Source organism: Mauremys mutica, chromosome 25 (assembly GCF_020497125.1).
Source record: "Mauremys mutica isolate MM-2020 ecotype Southern chromosome 25, ASM2049712v1, whole genome shotgun sequence".
Classification (NCBI taxonomy): Eukaryota; Metazoa; Chordata; order Testudines; family Geoemydidae; genus Mauremys; species Mauremys mutica.
This window is the reverse complement of record NC_059096.1, coordinates 1,947,576-1,965,813: the sequence shown is the minus strand read 5'-3', so window position 1 is coordinate 1,965,813 and position 18,238 is coordinate 1,947,576. Positions and strand designations below refer to the sequence as shown.

At 52.9% G+C, this 18,238-nt stretch overlaps 1 protein-coding gene across 3 annotated transcripts in view; it reads right to left on the bottom strand.

Annotated features, from left to right (window-relative positions):
* Positions 1–3,404: 3,404 nt before the first annotated feature.
* Positions 3,405–18,238, bottom strand: part of DNAJC7 (DnaJ heat shock protein family (Hsp40) member C7) — a 24,724-nt gene continuing 9,890 nt past the window's right edge. For all 3 annotated transcript variants that reach the window (XM_044999514.1, XM_044999516.1, XM_044999515.1), the window contains exons 2-14: positions 15,827–15,915; positions 15,134–15,258; positions 14,931–15,044; positions 14,348–14,422; positions 10,999–11,117; positions 10,253–10,406; positions 9,394–9,558; positions 8,221–8,312; positions 6,842–6,915; positions 5,563–5,709; positions 5,142–5,294; positions 4,516–4,578; positions 3,405–3,706 (exon numbers count right to left, since the gene is read on the bottom strand). In XM_044999514.1, coding sequence (XP_044855449.1) covers positions 3,669–3,706; positions 4,516–4,578; positions 5,142–5,294; positions 5,563–5,709; positions 6,842–6,915; positions 8,221–8,312; positions 9,394–9,558; positions 10,253–10,406; positions 10,999–11,117; positions 14,348–14,422; positions 14,931–15,044; positions 15,134–15,258; positions 15,827–15,915 — 1,408 coding nt within the window. In that variant the 3' untranslated portion in view covers positions 3,405–3,668. The remainder of the gene's footprint in view (positions 3,707–4,515; positions 4,579–5,141; positions 5,295–5,562; positions 5,710–6,841; positions 6,916–8,220; positions 8,313–9,393; positions 9,559–10,252; positions 10,407–10,998; positions 11,118–14,347; positions 14,423–14,930; positions 15,045–15,133; positions 15,259–15,826; positions 15,916–18,238) is intronic.

Here is an 18,238-nt window from a genome sequence, read left to right as displayed (position 1 = left end):
GACTTAACAAAATGCAGCGTCTCCTGCTTTCATTTTGAATGGACTTGGGCCTGATCACCTGAGACTACCCCAACTGCAGCTCAGACACTTCGTATTTTGGTCACAAGGAGGGACATCACAAGAGCACTGCAGGGGAAAGCAAAACGCTTCACACGTCTCTTATTTCAACAACTGTGTTTTAGAATAACTGAGGTTAGTTTGACTTTATACCAGTAGGTATCTTTGTGGCTGGGCTTTTAGAAAGCAGAGACGTCTCTGTAGTTTGTCTCTTAAGGTCCGTGATCTCAGGTGTTCTCACAAGTGACCATGCCACCCACTTCACTCAGTTCTCGTGTATTTTGTCTTGTCTCCTGACTAGAGGAATAACTCTTTATTCCTCTTCCTACCAGAGTCACTGCCTGCAGCTGTGGGAAAGAAAGGGTCTGTTTTGGCTCATGCCCACTCCAGAGGATTCTTAAATTAGGTTCCAATAGCAGAATGTGGAGTGGTGATTTAAAAGCCACTCAACTTCCAGATTCCTGGCTAAGGAAAAAGCCGCTGGTTACTTGTAAAACTAAGCCACGCTTCTCCAGAACTAATGGAGTTTCCCTACAGGGAACTGCATGGAGGCATTTGTAGTCCCTTTTCAGAATAAAAACAGATTAAGGCTCTTCCTGTTGTGCCACAAATACATGGTTAGTAAAGACGGACTTCAAAAAAATAAGACACACGTTTCATTAAGAGTAGGACCTTTGAGTGTCAGTCTCCTTCACATGGAAAATAAAGCCTGTAATCCACAGGTGAGTCAGAAAAGGAAGAGTCTAATTAATCCATTTTCCCCACTCAGCCTGTTATGGGAATTGCCACATACATCAACTGTGTCTTCTACCACCTGTAGAAAGCTTGAACATAGGTTAAGAGACCTGCTACTCACAGTGGCAAATTCCTCCATCCTGTAGCTCCTAACAAGTCAGAGGGAAGACACAAGAGACTAGATGTAGCAGTCAGGCAAATGGCATCAAGGCTTCCTGTTGGCTACTTATGAAATACAATTGATAAAATCGATCCTGCTCAGTAACTGTAAAGTGTGACTGCAATGTTTGAAACCACACACATATCTAGGCTGATATGGTCCGAAAGAAACAGTTCCACCTGTCCAAGCTACTGTGCTACCACAAGAGGGAGGCTGCAATTTTAATATACATATGCCACAATAATCATTTGCTACTGTCCTGAGATAACAGTATAATTACTGAATTTCCACTAGTGTTATAATGCACTCTGCAAAGTGACTAAGTTTGCATTCACTTTTAGTCTCACAATAGTGCTTTTTAAAAAGTCTTGGCACTCACCATATTAATATTTAACTACAATAAATCATGCAATCATGTACAGTTCATATCAATAGCTACTGTGTATATGTCCCCTCTTCATGCCCGAAAGAACTGCCTTTTTTAGAAGTGGGGAGCAGGGAAGTCGGCCAACACTTAACTAAAAAAGAACATCGACAAAATGCAAGAAATGTCTCTGTACTCCGCTAATAGAATCTGAGATGCCAAACGGTGCAGCTGTGAATCCAGAACATCCCACCAAAGTGATGTCATGTAAACTTTGATTTGCAAAAGAACCACAGAACGTTTCAAAATGCAGATCAACTTTTATGCCCCAAGACATTTAACTTACGGGAGTTGGTAAGATTCTAGCACCTTATTCCGCTCTCACTTACACCAGAGTCACAAGTTATACTGGTGTGAGGGAGAAGAATAAATGCTGTGGGGGTCTCAGGCTTCTAAACCATTTCTCAATGCTGGCTCATGAACTTCCTTTGCTGATATTGGGATGCAATAACTGGAATTAAGCCCTTAAATCTGCCCTCCATGAGAGCAGATTGTCATATTTCTGATAGAAGCAGCAGCATGACTTACTTTTTTGGTGGCAGTACCCTGCGTTTCTATGCCATCTGGGAGAGAGACATGCCTGGCATTGCAATCTGGCAATCCTGCAGCCAACTGAATTGAAGGAGGGGTCTAGCCCTTGACTGGAGGGAAGATATTAAGGGACTGTGCATTGGAAGTCAACTGTTTTCTGTAATACCACACACGAAGTCGGTCAGCCAGTCAGATCTGCTAGATAGAAAGATTTCTCTGAGGAGCACATACGTCCTTACATTTACTTTTATGCACAAGCCGTCTGTTCTCTCAGCCAAACGGGATGCAGCTTTTCAACAACTGTCTCTACAAAACAGTAATTGCAGTTTAACACAATCACAAGAGAATCTTCCTCAGAAACAGTTCTGCCCCTTTGGGCCAGTGCTGGTCAGCATTTATCTAGTAATTATCCGGTGACTTTCTACATATCTATGGTAAAGGCCATTGAAAATCCCATCAGACATAAGGCTACTGTGAAAAGCTCCAAAACTACTTCACAGGTGGAGCATCCGTTCAGTGGAGATGATTCTAGTCACATGAGCTCTTTACTATATGGAAACAGGAATCATTCCACAGAGCCGGGCTCCCCTCCCAGCCAGTATCAGGGCATGACAGCAATGGTGTGAGAAGCCAGGCAACGCTCTGAAAGCACGTCAGTTCTGAGTTTGGGAATACGTGTCTCCATGCAGCTCTGGCTTTAGCTCATCAACAGATCACACAGGCAGTGAGGCAAGTTATGCACCATCAGCCCAGAGTTTCTGCTAGAACTTGGAATTTCTTTGTTCCTGTAAAATACTTGGAATGCCATTTAAAACTCACACAGTTGTGTTACATTAAAAACAGACACCAACTTCTGTAAACGTTACCCATAGTAACCATTCTTCAAACATGCTGTGCGTGTTTACAAGTTGGAAACAGGCAGCCCGCATTACGGATTTGCAATATGGAAAAACATCATAAAGAGTATTTTTAGACTGTAGAAACAAACCAATCAAACCTAGCAAAGCCATGTTTTAATCACATATGCTGCAATTAAATGATCAAGTGAATGAATTATAAAAGAGGAACTGAAAAGAAATTCACCCCAGACCAAATTAAATATCCCCTTAAACAAAGGCGTCTTGGAGTGGACGCATTTAGAGCACTCATTTCTAGTTGCCCCACTGAGAGTTCTCTTGTATCGGCGGCTCCCGTAAATATGAGGAAGGATTTCTCTCCAGTACAAAAAACATTAAGATCCCTGTTTGTCATTTACATTAATGCCCGGGTGTACATTCTCCCATAGCCACAGCAAACAAAACTGCAGCTGGCAAACAGGATGTAGTTATAAAAACCCTGTTACGATTCAATTACTTACAAGTAAAAATGGGGTTCCAGAAACCCTGATGTTGTGCCATCCTGCACTCTGGAACCAACCAAAAGGAGCCATGAACAAGCTGGGTTGCCAGCAACAGGACCCTGGAGGAAGTCCGAACAGTCTGAAAACATGGGCCAGCATGGAGGGACCAAAAGATTCAAAACATTTTATTTTTTTTAATAAAGTTAACAGTAAAACAAAATTCACAAGCCTTCCCCGCCCCCCTCTCTTCAGCACTGGTTTCCTCTTCTCACACAAAGCACACAACAGAGAGGTCTCCAACTGAGAAAATGAAACTGCTCTAAGTACAATGAGACATGATGAAGGCAGGAGTCTAATTATGTCCGTATTCAAGGTTAAAACGAGCATTTCAGGTGGGTGTATGTGGTTTGTATGTTTTTAGTTTAGCCAAACTGGAAAAAGAAATTTCCTGGCCCAGAAGCTGAAAGAGAAAGTGAGAAATATTAGAGTTCCCGAGTCTCTCTCCAGAACAAGGCTCTTGAACATCCGTGGAGCGCTGGGCTCACATGCAGCCTTGGACAGGAACACAAGGGATGGGCTCCGGGCAGTCTGACTCCGCCACACAAACGGGAACGGAGTACCGCTGGCACAGGGTCAGTGCTGGTAAGTAAAGGGGTCTGGAGAAAGGATTGCAAGGGCGAGAGTAATTTGCCAACAAGACTCTTCCCAAGTCAGGGGTCCCTGAGTTTCTCCCGTGGGTATTAATGCTGGTTAAGTGCTGACCAGATGCTCGGTACTGTACAAGCCACCCCTGTGCCAAGAGGCGTGCAATCCACGGGGAACTGACCATGCACAGGAGAAGGATGGTCAGTGTGGGGCATAACAGCATTTGCAACATCCCCTGGGCAACTCAACAGCAGCGACAATAGGCCGGGCCCTCCAGAAGGCCCTTGGGAGCTGTGCACGTCTAACAGGAGACAGGACAGGCTAGCTCTGCAACGTGTCTGATCAGACACCCTCCTTACCAGAGTCAGTGACCCAGCCAAGCCTATTTCTCAGCAACAGATCACCATTAGTGCCACGTTTTCACACACCTCGAGGGGAGGCTTTTCGCTACACAGGCCCCAGAAGCAGCCATCTGCTGGGGCACTGCACAGACCACGCACGTAAGCAGTGAAATCAAACATGAACCCTTTCGATCACTGACTTATGGCTGGGACGTTAATGTGACCGTCACGTATATGAACAGCACAAACATTTCTCATGCTGGTGGAAAGACGTGTCACCTACCTTCAAAACTGAAGCCACCTGGCCCACCAAAGAAAGCCTTGAAGATATTGTTAGCATCAAAATCTACGGCGGGAGAAGACAGTTGTAAGTTAGAGACACTGCTTGTGTCATTTCACAGCTTTGTAAACAAAGGATCCTAAAGTCCTTCACAACGGGATACACAAGCTGTGTGTACACGGCAGAAATGCAGCAGCAGGGAGCAGCGCTGCAGGGGTTTAGGGCAGAGAGCGCAGACGACCGGAGTCACCAGAGAGTAACTGCTAGAGCGAGACCTTGGTCTGGACACTACGGGCCACGAGGCTTATTGCTGGGATAAACATCATGCAACCAACAGGCACCATGAGCGGTCAGCACCCATGGAAGAGAATCTCTTCAGCAGAAGAGCGCCCCCCTAGCTACAGGCTGGGGCACTGGCTCAGTACCCACAGAGGGAAGGATGCCATCTGCTGAATCACCAACAGCTAGGGGCAGCCCTTGGCCATCTCCCACCCAAGTATCGGCACAGCGTGACCACGCTCAGTTCACGGTGCCATCAAACATAGCAGGCGTTTAACGCCAGCAAGGTAAGGAATGGCCCCTCCAGAAGCGAGGGCAGAGCTGGCATCGCATGCTTGTCGAGCACTTACCTGCCATGTTCATGCCATCCTCCTCCAGATCCTGCCCGCTGTCGTAGCGAGCCTTCTTCTTGGGATCCGACAGGATGGTGAAGGCTTCTCCCACTTCTTTAAACTTCTTCTCCTCTTCTTTCTGTATTTCTGCGCTCGCCCCACTGTGCCGGTCTAAGGGGCAAAGACAGGTAGGAAAGAAGCTTTCAAATGCTGCCAAGCGTAGCTGGAAAACACTGCACATTCCCGCCAACCATCGGCTTCTCTGTGCCACCGTGGTCATCCTGCTGAAACAGTCATTAAAGAACTCAGACAATACAGCCCACAGTGGGGTTCGCAGGGCTGGGAAAGTGCTTCCTCTGAAATCCTCTCGTCCGTTAACTTCTGCTCCTGAAAAACCCACAGCAGTGAGCTGCAAGCTAACCGCAGAAACATTTCTTACCTGGGTGGTGCATGAGTGCCCGTTTCCTGTAGGCCTTCTTGATCTCGTCTTCGGAGGCATTTTTGTCCACCCCGAGGATTTTATAGTAGTCTTTCCTTTTGCTCTTTTTCAGTTCCACCTGTGCATTCTTTAGGAATTGCTTGTGTTCTAGAGAGAAAAGCAAGGCAGAAGGAAAGCGCCTCGTATCACAGCAGCCTTAGTAGCACCAGAAGGAAAGCTTCCTTCGAGAATTAAAGGGTTTCTCTTGCTGTCCGCAGCGAGACCCCTCCATTAACGTACGTGCACTCACGTCATTATACTGAACGCCCCCGGGGGCTGGGAACCACACAGGCAGCCATAGCCGTTCGAGATGCCACATGTTGGATTTTGGCCAATCCCCACTCACAAGACAATCCCTTGGCATTGCACTAGGTGCAGTACCCAAGCCAAACCATCCATCGAGTGCTGCTTCTGCTTGTAAGGCAGCACCCGTCAGGTGCTTTTCATCTCTGAGAACAGAGGAGACTCTTGTGCTCAGGCCTGGCACGTCAGAGGCGGCTCAGCGAAGGTCGAATTTCCAGAGAAGTGTGAATTGCTTAGTCACTGGGGTGTGGACACCCAGCTCTGGCTCCTTGGAAAATTCCAGCCCAGGCTGATTCAATGTTAATGTTCTTTCAGCGACACCCACTTCCCTGAGCCCCTGGCGGGTGCCTGGTGCACCCGGCACTATCTTAACACACCTCTGGCTGCTACGCACGGAGAAATGGCAGCACCCTCCGTGTGTCAATAAAACTGTAGCACCAAACATAGAATCTCAGGGTTGGAAGGGACCTCAGGAGGTCATCTAGTCCAACCCCCGACAGATTTTTTTTTTTAAACCCTAGTTCCCTAAATGGCCCCCTCAGGGACTGAACTCACAACCCTGGGTTTAGCAGGCCAGTGGGGAAACCAAGGCACAAAGAAATCAAGTGACTTGCCCAAGGGCACTTGGCATTTGTGGCAGAGTCAGGAATTGACCCTCACACCGTTCTGAATCTTAGTCCAGCGCCAACCACGAACCAAGCTCTACTCCCACCCTCCCAACACTGGGAGAGAACAAACTCCCACCCGATGCCATGAAGCAGCTGTTCCGGAGCTTCTCCCAATATCTCCACAAAGCCAGGGGCAGTATTAAAGCGAGAGGGGGCAGCTCCGGGTGGACGATGGCAATTCAGAGCGTTTACCAGCGCTCCCACCTTACAAGAAACGCGTCTGGCGAGGGGCAGGGCGTGCGCCTGGAACGCGAGGCCGATGCTTTTACCTTTCGTTTTCTCTGTCTGGTAAACCTTTTCATAATCCCTCACAGCATCTTCGTATTGCTCGGTGTCCATGTAACTATGCAAGGAAACAACTGTTACAACGGAAGAGTTTACAGAGCCTAACAAAAACCACAGCAGCAGGGGGTAAATCCGGATGCTTCTGGAGGGATATGGCTCCCGAGGGAAAGACGCGCATAGGACCCGCAGAGCAGAAGCACAGGGGCTCAATAGGGGAGCCCAAGGGGGGAGGCAAAGGGTGAAGACTAAAGCTCACAGCCCAGCCACCTGCGTTTCTCAGGGGCCCCCCAAAGGAAACCCTGGCAGACTAAGCCCGTGTTCTGGCCTGACGTGCACCTGCCGTCTCCCTGTGCAGGAGGAATCCTAGCAAATCAAGAAGCCACCTCTGATAGACTTGCTTCATCCATCTCCCGGGTGCAGGAACTACCGGCAGCCACTGGGCATTCCAGGAAACTGAGGCAGAGTCAGACTCGTTATCATCTCTGGACAGTTACGAGTGATGAGGCATTTCAGTGAATACCTCAATTATCAGAGGGCTCAGTGGTGGCTGTCTATTGGCTGGCGGACATGCAACACTGTCACATTACCAGATAGCACCAAGTCCCGGGGCGGGGGAGCCAACTCGAAGCAAAATATCCTGCACTTCAACTTACAGAGTGATCCGACAGGGGGCCCCCAGTGGCCTTTTCAGCCTAGCAAGTGCCCAGGAAGCTCTGACACTGCCCAGGAGAACCACCAGGGGCCCGCAAAAGGGAAATGCAGAATTTCTGATGGAGACGGTTGAAAAGATGTCGAAACTCGTCTCCATGCAGCAAGTCCTCAGCCCCTGCATCTGAGAACACATCATGCTGGGACAGCCGACCCTGCAAGCAGCAGCAGCAGCATCCCTAAAGCAAGGGTCCCCAGTGCTGGCATTCACGCCCAGGCTGTGCCACGTGCCCAGGGTGCCAGTCACTGCCGGTTCAGAGACCCTCACCCAGAGCAGGGCAGCATAGCCACTGGCCCTGGACGAGAGAGATCGGCCCTTTACAGGGAGCCATGAAAGGCAGGTCCTGCGAGGGGTCAGAGCCAACCCCGTTTCACAGCAGGCTCTAAACCAGGTTAACAGAGTGAGATTTCAACCACTCTGGGGACAGGACGTTGCTTTAAGCTACTTGATTACATAACCCGCTCCAAGGCTAAATGTGACTGGCAGCTTGCGGCATCAGGTCCCCGACGGTGCCGTCAGGCTTCCCGTAGCCACCAGGCCCAGCTCTGGCTCCAGCCGGAGCCTGCGTTCACACACGTGAAACCGGTCTCAGCTCTGCCAGCCAAGCAGCACTGCAGACCCCTGAACCGAACCTCCCAGCCCCGGCCTGCTTACCACTGTGCTCTCCTCAGGTATGCTTTGATGTACGTGTCATCCAGTTTTATTGCATTTGTGCAGTCGTCTATTGCATCTTCTAGTTTCCTAAGCTACAAAGCCAGACACACAGTTATACATGAATCCCCTGGAGGGGACGGATTTCCATACGATTTACGGTGAAGCTGCAGAGATGGAGCTACGATCCCCATGCAAAACGAAAGCCACAAATACATGGCTCATCTGGAGACGCCATTTTCCATCTGTCTGGCACATGCCCTTTCAGGCCCTCCGCCTGTGCCTCACGGAACAGCCTGGAGGTGAACTCCCGGCCAGGACTCTGCTCCCCACCCCAGCCCAGAACTCGTACTCCCTCGGAAATACTGGGACTCGGCCTGCACTCGGAGAAGCAGCAAACTGATTTTTATAAACCACCAACTGCTGCTTCTTAGACGTGTGTTTGGAAAGAGGGGAGTGGGGGTTGGCCCCAAACTAACTCCCAAGTGGGATTACAAATTGGCAAAAATTAAGACAATTTGGGGGGGGGGGGAACCATGTTACCAGTTTTCAAGCGTGAACACCCCCAAATAGCAGTACCCCCCTGGAGCCAGCTCTGGCTCCCCTCTCCCACGGCCCGATGTTCTGGGCAGGCTCTGAAGCCCATTGGTTTGAGCAGGCATGGCTGAGTGCTGAGGCAGTGGGCTGGGATTTCACGCTGGGTGGGGTTTGGTTTGATAACTCCTGTGCTGTAGTTTTCTTGGACGTCTGGCAAGGGCGCCAGGGCTTTGGACTGGCGGCTTTTCTTTTCAGACGGAACTAAGGACAAGAAGTGGCCTGTGGGTGCTGAAGTCTCCTCGTTCTCAGGACGGGAGAAGGGGATCTAAGGCCTAACACCTCCCCGCGTCTTTAGGACAGTTGTGTCCCAGGCTGTTGGGACCAGCACCTACCCATGCGAGCGTGAAGCCTAGCTCCTGGCCTGCGGTACCAGCAGGGACTAGCCAGCCCAGCAGGGATGGAGAAGCATCGCCAAAGCAGCTTCAACAAAAGAGACATTTGGCCCCATGCCTCGTTCTGGAACGAACGGCCCCTCGGCTGTATCCCAGGCTCTCTCCTCCACGGCGAGGCAGTTTATATCTGGGGAGTGCCTTGAGCTCCCAGGATGAACGCCCACCTGTAACGCTGCCTGGGTCTTACCTTTGAATTAACCGTCCCCCGGTTACAGTAGAGTTTGGCGTTTGTTTTTATGTTATTTGGGTCTATCCCCAGTGCCTCTGTGTACAGTTCATATGCTAGTTTGTAATTGCCTTCTTTAAATGCTTTATTTCCGTCTTCTTTCTTTGCTTTAAGTGCTTTGGCATTCTGAAAGAGAAAGTGCCCTGGGATGAGGACAGACGCTCTAGAGGTGACATCAAAGCCCAAGGCTCACTGATCCCAGGACACACTTTCTAACTTGCTTTCAAACACAGCCCAAGGCCATCTAAGTTGCAGCTTTGTCACCACCCCAGCTCCTTTCTGCTGAGAGAAGTGCTCAGAAACAGCCAGTGTCAATCTCAGCCATTCCCCATGGGAAGAGGAGCCGTTTAAGGCTCCAGGTCAGAACACAGCAGGGAAGGAAACAGCTGTATTATAAAAAAGGAAGGAACCCAACGTTTTACAGCTTACCCAGCTTTGGGGTGCCTGGAAAGGTGGGTGAAGAAGAACTAGATTGGAGAAGAGAGGACGGGGCAGGAACTTGGGAGGAAAAACACTTCAAATGCAAGTCAAGCTGCAGAGCGTCACGTTTTGACAGCCTACGTTAGGTCAGAGGCTAGAACCGTAGTATCCAGAACTGCAGCGAGAGATCTCGGCTTGCTCCAGAGAACAGCAGCCTGCAGAGTGGCCTAACCCTGGAGAGGTCTGTCAGTGGCTACACCTCCCAGGGAAGCAGCAGGTGGAGTTCAGGAAGGGCTTGACGTGCTGGCTACTGCAGTTTTGTGGAGGGAAATGGGGAAGGAAATGGGGAAGGGTTCACCTGAGCAGAACTGATTCGTGGCTGCCCCGTCCCAGTACTTACTCGGCAGGCGAGACATGCTTTCTCGTGATCAGGGGCCATCCTAAGTGCCTGGATGAAGAACTGCACGGCCTTCTCGATACAGTCTTCATAGTAAAGGCAAAGACCTCGGACATAAAGGGCATCTGCGTTTGTGGAGTCCATCCGTAAGATGTCGCTGGAATAGCCAGACATGCACATTCAGAATCAAGTCTAAGCACTTTTGAGATGTCGTTTCCTTCTAACCATCAAGAACAGTCTTGCTTCACCAAGGCATTAGCTACTTTACCAAGCCTGAGCCCAGGGTGCTGCACTGGGAAACGCAGGTCGGCCTGCGAGTGACATGGTGGGAAACCCAGCATGGTTTTTAAGCAGGTGGCCTTAGTAAGACTAAATGGCAGGGGGTGGAATTTGAGCATCTCTCCTAACCACACCTTGCACTGCAAGAGGAACTGAAGTTATTACACGTGAGTTTCCATCACATAACCCCCCTCTCAGGGCTTTCTAACTAGGTTGAACAAACTCACGCTGAGCTAGCACTCATAGATCATAGACTTAAGGTCAAAAGGGACCATTATGGTCATCTAGTCTGACCTCCTGCACAACGCAGGCCACAGAATCTCACCCACCCACTCCTGTAACAAACCCCTGACCTATGTCTGAGTTACTGAAGTCCTCAAATTGTGGTTTGAAGACCTCAAGGTGCAGAGAATCCTCCAGCAAGTGACTCTTTGGAAATCAGGGGGTCGTTAGTACGTCAAGGTTCCTACCTAGCTACAGACTGTGCTTCTGGATAGCGACCCAGCAGTGCCAAACATTCGGCCTTGAGGATTTTGAACCGATGACAGGCAGGAGCGAACTCCAAAGCACGGTCCATGCAGAACACGACCTAGCGAAAGAAGAAAAGCAAGTGGAAACAAAGCGAACAGCCAGATCTGAGGGATGGTGCTATCTCTGCACCAGCTGGGATGGCAGATTTGTCTTCAGACTGAACCATGCAGACCCAGACAACTGCGTTCTCAATAGCTGAAAAAACGCTTCAGTAGAAGCCTCCCCCATGTGTAGGGTCATTTGTGAAGACCTGCAGCTTGTCTTGTATTTCTAGCGAGCCCATCTCCGGGTATCCAAGCACCACACACACAACGAAGGGTCACAGAGTGCCCCGTGGACAGCAATAGACGAACCCAGGCCTTTTAAGGCCTCTGATACTACGGCGATAGGCACTAAGGAAACCCTCTGAACAGACCATTACGCTCCTACGTTTCCTGCACTTCTCCCTCCTCATTGGTAGGGAGTGCGGGGAGCGGTAGAAACTCAATCAACAGAGACACTTGTGCTTTGCTCAGTCCAGTTCCAAGATGCCAGGCAGGGACCGAAGCCGCACCGGCCTGCGATGGGCTGGCTGATCTATTAGGTCTTTTCCAGCTCTGGTTTCTCTGGTGGGGCCAGCTGCATGAGAACAGGAGCATTGTTCCGCAAAGGTTCATCTGCTCCTGGGGCCGGGCTCTCAATCCCTCGTTTGTGACATCACAATTAGCTGCTGTGGGGAGCACCGAGATGCTACAGATCGAGGAGCCTGACGCCTTCTGGGTGGGGAAGGACCAGGAGCAGCTCTCCAGAAACAAAGGTTTTGTTTCATGCCAACATCCCTAGCCAAGTGAGCTGGAGAAGTGAGGGACGGAGACACAGGCAGAGTTATTCCTAGATACAAAATCCAGATTGTGAAGAGCAGCTGGCACAGCAGGCCAATCAGATGAGGCAGAACGGGGAGTTACCATTACAGAATCCAGAGCCTGGGCTTCAGGCATCTCCTCCTGCAGACGCTTATGAATAGAGCCCCTAACCCTGATGCGATGAAGAGACGGTCTCCTGCCCTGGGCCAAGCCCTGACCTCACATACACCCACTGAAGTCGCACATAGGTGTCTGAGGGCAGATGTGTCTCTCAGGTTTCACGGCTACTCTCATTAAGGCAGCGCATGAGCGAGGCTTAGAGAGGATGTGGTGAAGAGCCATGCAGTCCCCCTTTCGCCCTTCCGCACTGGCAGAGAACCTGCTGCTCCGTGACTAGGGACCCAGGGCAGCTGCTGAGAACGTTACACCCCAGCCCCACCCTGCGCGGCTGACAGACGTGAGGAGATTCACGCCAGGCCAGTTTAGCGCTAGATCAGCATAGCTCTGCCATCCCCACGGGGGCTCAGGGCTGCGGCGGGCAGATGCCTGTCCCCCAGCAAGGGCCTGCCGCAGGGGAGAGAGGCCCCCTCCCCGCTGCCCCAATGGGGACCTGCCTGGATTTGTCGCTGCTGGGGGAGAGGAGCCCCTCCCCCAGCTCGGCCCAGGCCCACCGGAGCTGCCGCTGGGGAGCAGCGCCTCTCCCCCGGCCCAAGCTGCTGTGGTAAGAGGGTGTGGGGGGAGCCCCAGGACAGTCTGCAACCCTGAACCCCTCATCCCTGGCCCCACCCTAGAGCCTGCCCCCCAACCCTCTGCCCCCTCCTGCACCCCGAACCCCTCATCCCTGGCCCCACCCCAGAGCCCACCCCCCAACCCTCTGCCCCCTCCTGCACCCTGAACCCCTCATCCCTGGTCCCACCCCAGAGCCCGCCCCCCAACCCTCTGCCCCCTCCTGCACCCCGAACCCCTCATCCCTGGTCCCACCCCAGAGCCCACCCCCCAACCCTCTGCCCCCTCCTGCACCCCGAACCCCTCATCCCTGGTCCCACCCCAGAGCCTGCACCCCAACCCTCTGCCCCCTCCTGCACCCCGAACCCCTCATCCCTGGCCCCACCCCAGAGCCCGCACCCCAACCCTCTGCCCCCTCCCCAACCCTCTGCCCCCTCCTGCACCCTGAACCCCTCATCCCTGGCCCCACCCTAGAGCCCGCCCCCCAACCCTCTGCCCCCTCCTGCACCCCGAACCCTTCATCCCTGGCCCCACCCCAGAGCCCACCCCCCAACCCTCTGCCCCCTCCTGCACCCCGAACCCTTCATCCCTGGCCCCACCCCAGAGCCCACCCCCCAACCCTCTGCCCCCTCCTGCACCCCGAACCCCTCATCCCTGGTCCCACCCCAGAGCCCCCCCCCCAACCCTCTGCCCCCTCCTGCACCCCGAACCCCTCATCCCTGGCCCCACCCTAGAGCCTGCACCCCAACCCTCTGCCCCCTCCTGCACCCCAAACCCCTCATTCCTGGCCCCACCCTAGAGCCCGCACCCCAACCCTCTGCCCCCTCCTGCACCTCGAACCCCTCATCCCTGGCCCCACCCTAGAGCCTGCACCCCAACCCTCTGCCCCCTCCTGAACCCCGAACCCCTCATCCCTGGCCCCACCCTAGAGCCTGCACCCCAACCCTCTGCCCCCTCCTGCACCCCAAACCCCTCATTCCTGGCCCCACCCGAGCCTGCACCCCAACCCACTGCCCCCTCCTGAACCTCGAACCCCTCATCCCTGGCCCCACCCTAGAGCCTGCACCCCAACCCTCTGCCCCCTCCTGCACCCCGAACCCCTCATCCCTGGTCCCACCCCAGAGCCCACCCCCCAACCCTCTGCCCCCTCCTGCACCCCGAACCCCTCATCCCTGGCCCCACCCTAGAGCCTGCACCCCAACCCTCTGCCCCCTCCTGCACCCCGAACCCCTCATTCCTGGCCCCACCCTAGAGCCATCCCCCCAACCCTCTGCCCCCTCCTGCACCCCGAACCCCTCATCCCTGGCCCCACCCCAGAGCCCACCCCCCAACCCTCTGCCCCCTCCTGCCCCCCGAACCCCTCATTCCTGGCCCCACCCCAGAGCCCACCCCCCAACCCTCTGCCCCCTCCTGAACCTCAAACCCCTCATTCCTGGTCCCACCCCAGAGCCTTGACCCCTAGCCGGAGTCCTCACCCCCTGCACCCAAACCCTCTGCCCCAGCCCTGAGCGCCCTCCCACACTCCAAACCCCACGGCCCCACCCCCACCACATGAATTTTGTTATGTGCACCAATATGAAGGTGATGTGTTATACGCTACCTCCATATTGGTGCACATCATAAAATTCACTCCCCACATGGACATAAAATATTAGAGGGAGCCAGCCAGATCAGTGTTTTCTGGCCATAACGTGACAAAAAAGATCCATGTTGGTTTTACCTTCCTGAAATCCCGTTTCTCAAAATCAATTTCAGCTATTCTCTCGTATTCCAGCACAGCGCTCGCATTCTTCAGCTGCAAGAAAGGAGGGCACGGTCGGTTTCCACTCCCCTGCGCTGCACCGCCGTCGGATGGCATTTAAACCAGCCAGCGCCCAGGACAGCAGAGCAGCCCCAGGAACAATAATACTCCGGAGCTACCTCTGCTCTTCTCAAAGCAGTTTAATGGTGGGCACCTGGGATCGGATTGGCTTGATTGCCCTGGAGAATGAAGGCCTCTGCTTAACCACAGGCCAAGCATAGCACAGACAACAGGAGGGCATGTGCCCCCCCACTCCCCCGGACTGCCCAGTCCAGCTCCCACAGCTCCACCAAGGAGGAGAGCTCACACACAGGCAGTGTGGGTATCAGTCTGCTAAAAACTGGACTGAGACCCCCAACCCATGTCACCTCCGCCCCAGTGACACCAGTTAGTCACTTCTAACCTGACTCTGCAGCCCAGAGGCGAAAGGCTCCATAGCACAACCCTGCTGCCCTGGGCAGCCCCCAGGAGGGGGCGGTTTGGATCTCAGAGCGTGTTTTACCTCTAGGTGTGCCTGAGGGTTCGTGTGATCCAGTTCTAGAACTCGCTGGAAGCAGCGGCTGGCAGCCATGGCGTTCCCGAGAGAGAGGTGACACTTCCCTTCCCGCACATGGCCCTGGGAAGACAGTTAAAAACGTGCCAATAGTTGGCGCGGGGGGTTCCCAAGGCTGGTAACACTGACGCACCGAACGGCTGGTCACCTACCCTTACAAAGGTATCATCCAATCGGACTGACTGCTGGGCATCTCCCAGTGCTTCCCGGAACTTCCCCAACATCATTAGGGTGGCTGCTCTGTTACCATAATAACTGGCATTGTTAGGACATGCGTCTGGAGAAAACATTACAGCAATCCTAGTTAGTGCAATGCAAAGGGCTACACAGACTGTCGACAGAGCACATTACAAGGTCACTGCTGGGTTCAAAATCACATTCCCTGTTTCCAAGTTCATACCCTACCTGAGCAGCATAAAAATTACCTGGAGTCAACTGTTTCTATTTAGGAGCACCCAGAGGGATGGGAGTTCCCTTGTACAAGCGCACAGGAAATCACACAGCATCCTGTTCAGTGCTCAGCAGCATGGTAACCCTGCTGAGCCCACATGCAATCATCAACACTCCGGAGATCCCACCCAATAGCCTGGCTGGAACAGACACAGACACGGCGCTACAGCACGCAGCGCTACAGCCACTCGCAAGCGTTCACGGTAAAGCTGGTGAGATTGCGCACGGTAACCAACACATCTGTGTCACCGGGACACTCGGAAGAGGTTTCTTCAACGTGTGCCGTTAGCTACGCGAGTTGACCAATATGCTGGTTTCTTTCCCCCACAACCCATTCGGATTCAGAAGTCGGATTCAGCGAGCCCCAGACCACGGTCACAAACAGTCGCTCTCACCTATGGCTTTTGTGTAGTAGTTGTACGCTTCATTGTAATCTTTCTTGGCATAATAAGCATTTCCTTGTTCCTTGAAAGACTCTGCTTCTCTGAAAGAGAGTAAAATACTCCACAGTGAGATGAACAGCGTATTGAGAGACACTGACCGGCCCCATCCCCAGCTGCCTTAGGACAGCTCTGCACTGCTCCACGGGCAGCCCATGGCTCCAGAGGTGGCCTGCCTGCCCCCTCACTGGTACTCCTGGGGGAAGAGGGCACCCCACGTTCAGGGGACTCCCAGACGCTGGAACAGCCCTTGGGGCCACAGGCAGCTGGCTACTCAGTGCTGTGCTAGGGGCCAGCCAAGGATCACAGGAGCTCCCCATGGATTCAGACCATCTTTGCACAGTCCTCCCTTGAGCTGCACTAACTGCTGCCCAGCCACCGGCAGAATCTGGCCCCGCGAGCGCTGACTGACCCAAGGGTATTTGGTCTTTAATTCTCAGAAACCAAGAAAATTGCAGAAGCTTTTATAGAATTTACGTGTCCGATCCTGCAAGGTGCTGAGCACCCCCAACTGCCACTGAAATCAGCAGAAACCAAAGGTGCTGACCACCTGTCAGGAGCAGCTCTATACCATGCAGGAATGGCCCAGACCACTGGAGAAGTCTCCTGAAGGTAGCAGGAACGGAGGGTGCCTGGCGGGCTGAGGAGGGGCTCAGAACCGCCCGAGAGCAGGCCCTAGGAAGTCTCCTAAAATATGCAATGTTCAGCCCGAGGCATCTCCCCCAAAGCCCTTGGAAATTGAGCCTTCAGAAAACCAGAAGTAATTACACCCACGGTCCATCTCACCACACTGGCAGGGCAGCATGGCAGGGAACATGCACGGCCACCGTTCCATGCCCCACAGCCAGTCCTTTGCACCCCCCACATTAGGAAATGCTGCTCTGAGGGACAAACTCTGTCTGAGGTGGCGTAAGTCAGGCAGAACTGGGCCCTGTCACTGCATCTGCTGCTGAAACAGCGGCACTGATCAGCATTAACAAATGCTCTTTCTCCCACATCCCAGCTGCTGTCTGGAGGGCTACCCGCTCTCCTAGCCCGCATGGCTTCTCCAAAGCAGTGTCACCTCTCAACGGGACCAGTCTACATACTGGTCTTCCGGGAGTTTAGCTACCAGGGCTTCCCAAGCTCAGGTCCAATGAACCTGAATGGTTCTGTTTCCCTTTCTATGCCACTGAACAGGTAAAACGGTGATGAGATGGAGGCTTTAAAGGATGAACTCGCCCTGTTCTAGGATGTATTTCAATCAGCACTGGGATAGAATCATTTGGGTCATCACCATTGCACCCAGAGCTACAGAAATTAAAGCACCCGAGGTTTCCAATTATGCTCAGTCCTGCCGAAGGAGAACTCGTCAATGCACACACGTCTAAAACCTCTTCCTTGGAGGAAGGCAAATTTCAGAAATCGAGCAACGGGGGCAAGTCTACAGAGTTCACAATGAATGATCAGAATCGCACGCGAGAGCCAGTATCACTCGGCATTGAGAGTCACTGCCCTGGGCTAGTCCAGGCACAGATATCAGTTGCACATGGCAGGCAGCTCCTTCCTGAGCACAAGTGGAGTCGAGGCGCATAGGACCCCTTCCTCCTCCCCACGGAAATGTCAGCCAACTGCTCCGTACATGGACTTCACCGCAGCAATGGGGCACAGGCTGATGGCACGAAAATAGCTAAGGGGACATTCCAGCCTGCCAGAGCAGAGTCCCACATTCAGTCTCAAACGCTCAGGTCACGCAGCCAGGCTCCGAGCCGAGCGTCTCCCCCTTCCGAAAAGCCAGGGCCCAGAGAGTTACAGAAACCAGGAAAATCTCTTTTGAGGCTTTAGCATGATTCTGCTCAGAAATGACTTGTTGTGAAGTCCAAGGCAGACTGAAAACAGCTTTAACACGCCAACTCAAGCAGCACAGGCAGCCCAAGGAGTCACTGGAGCTGTCCCCGGCCCCCCTCCTTCCCTGTAACGCCATGGAAAAGTGGTGAACATAAGCAATTTCTACTACCACTGTTAGCTTTGTGGTAGTGTCCAGAGGCCCGAATAGGGATCAGGCCCCTCTGCACTACAAGCTATACCCAAACGCCCAGGCAGCTATCAGCCCTATCTTGAAGCGCTTACAGTCTAGTCGATCAAGGGAGGTACAAGCCCGTATCCATTTGGTTCCATTTTATTTTTAAAACCTACAATTTACAAGAATTCTGGGCGGCTCAGGCTCTGAACAAGCGGCAGAAAGTCAGCGACCTGCTGGTCCCTGTTGTTTCACACGGACGCTGTCACACCCCTTTGTGCTACTTGTTGGACAGACACAGTAAACGACAGTCGTGAGCCACAGAGTCCAAGCTGAAAACACCTTTCAGCCCCACCCCCCGATTAAAT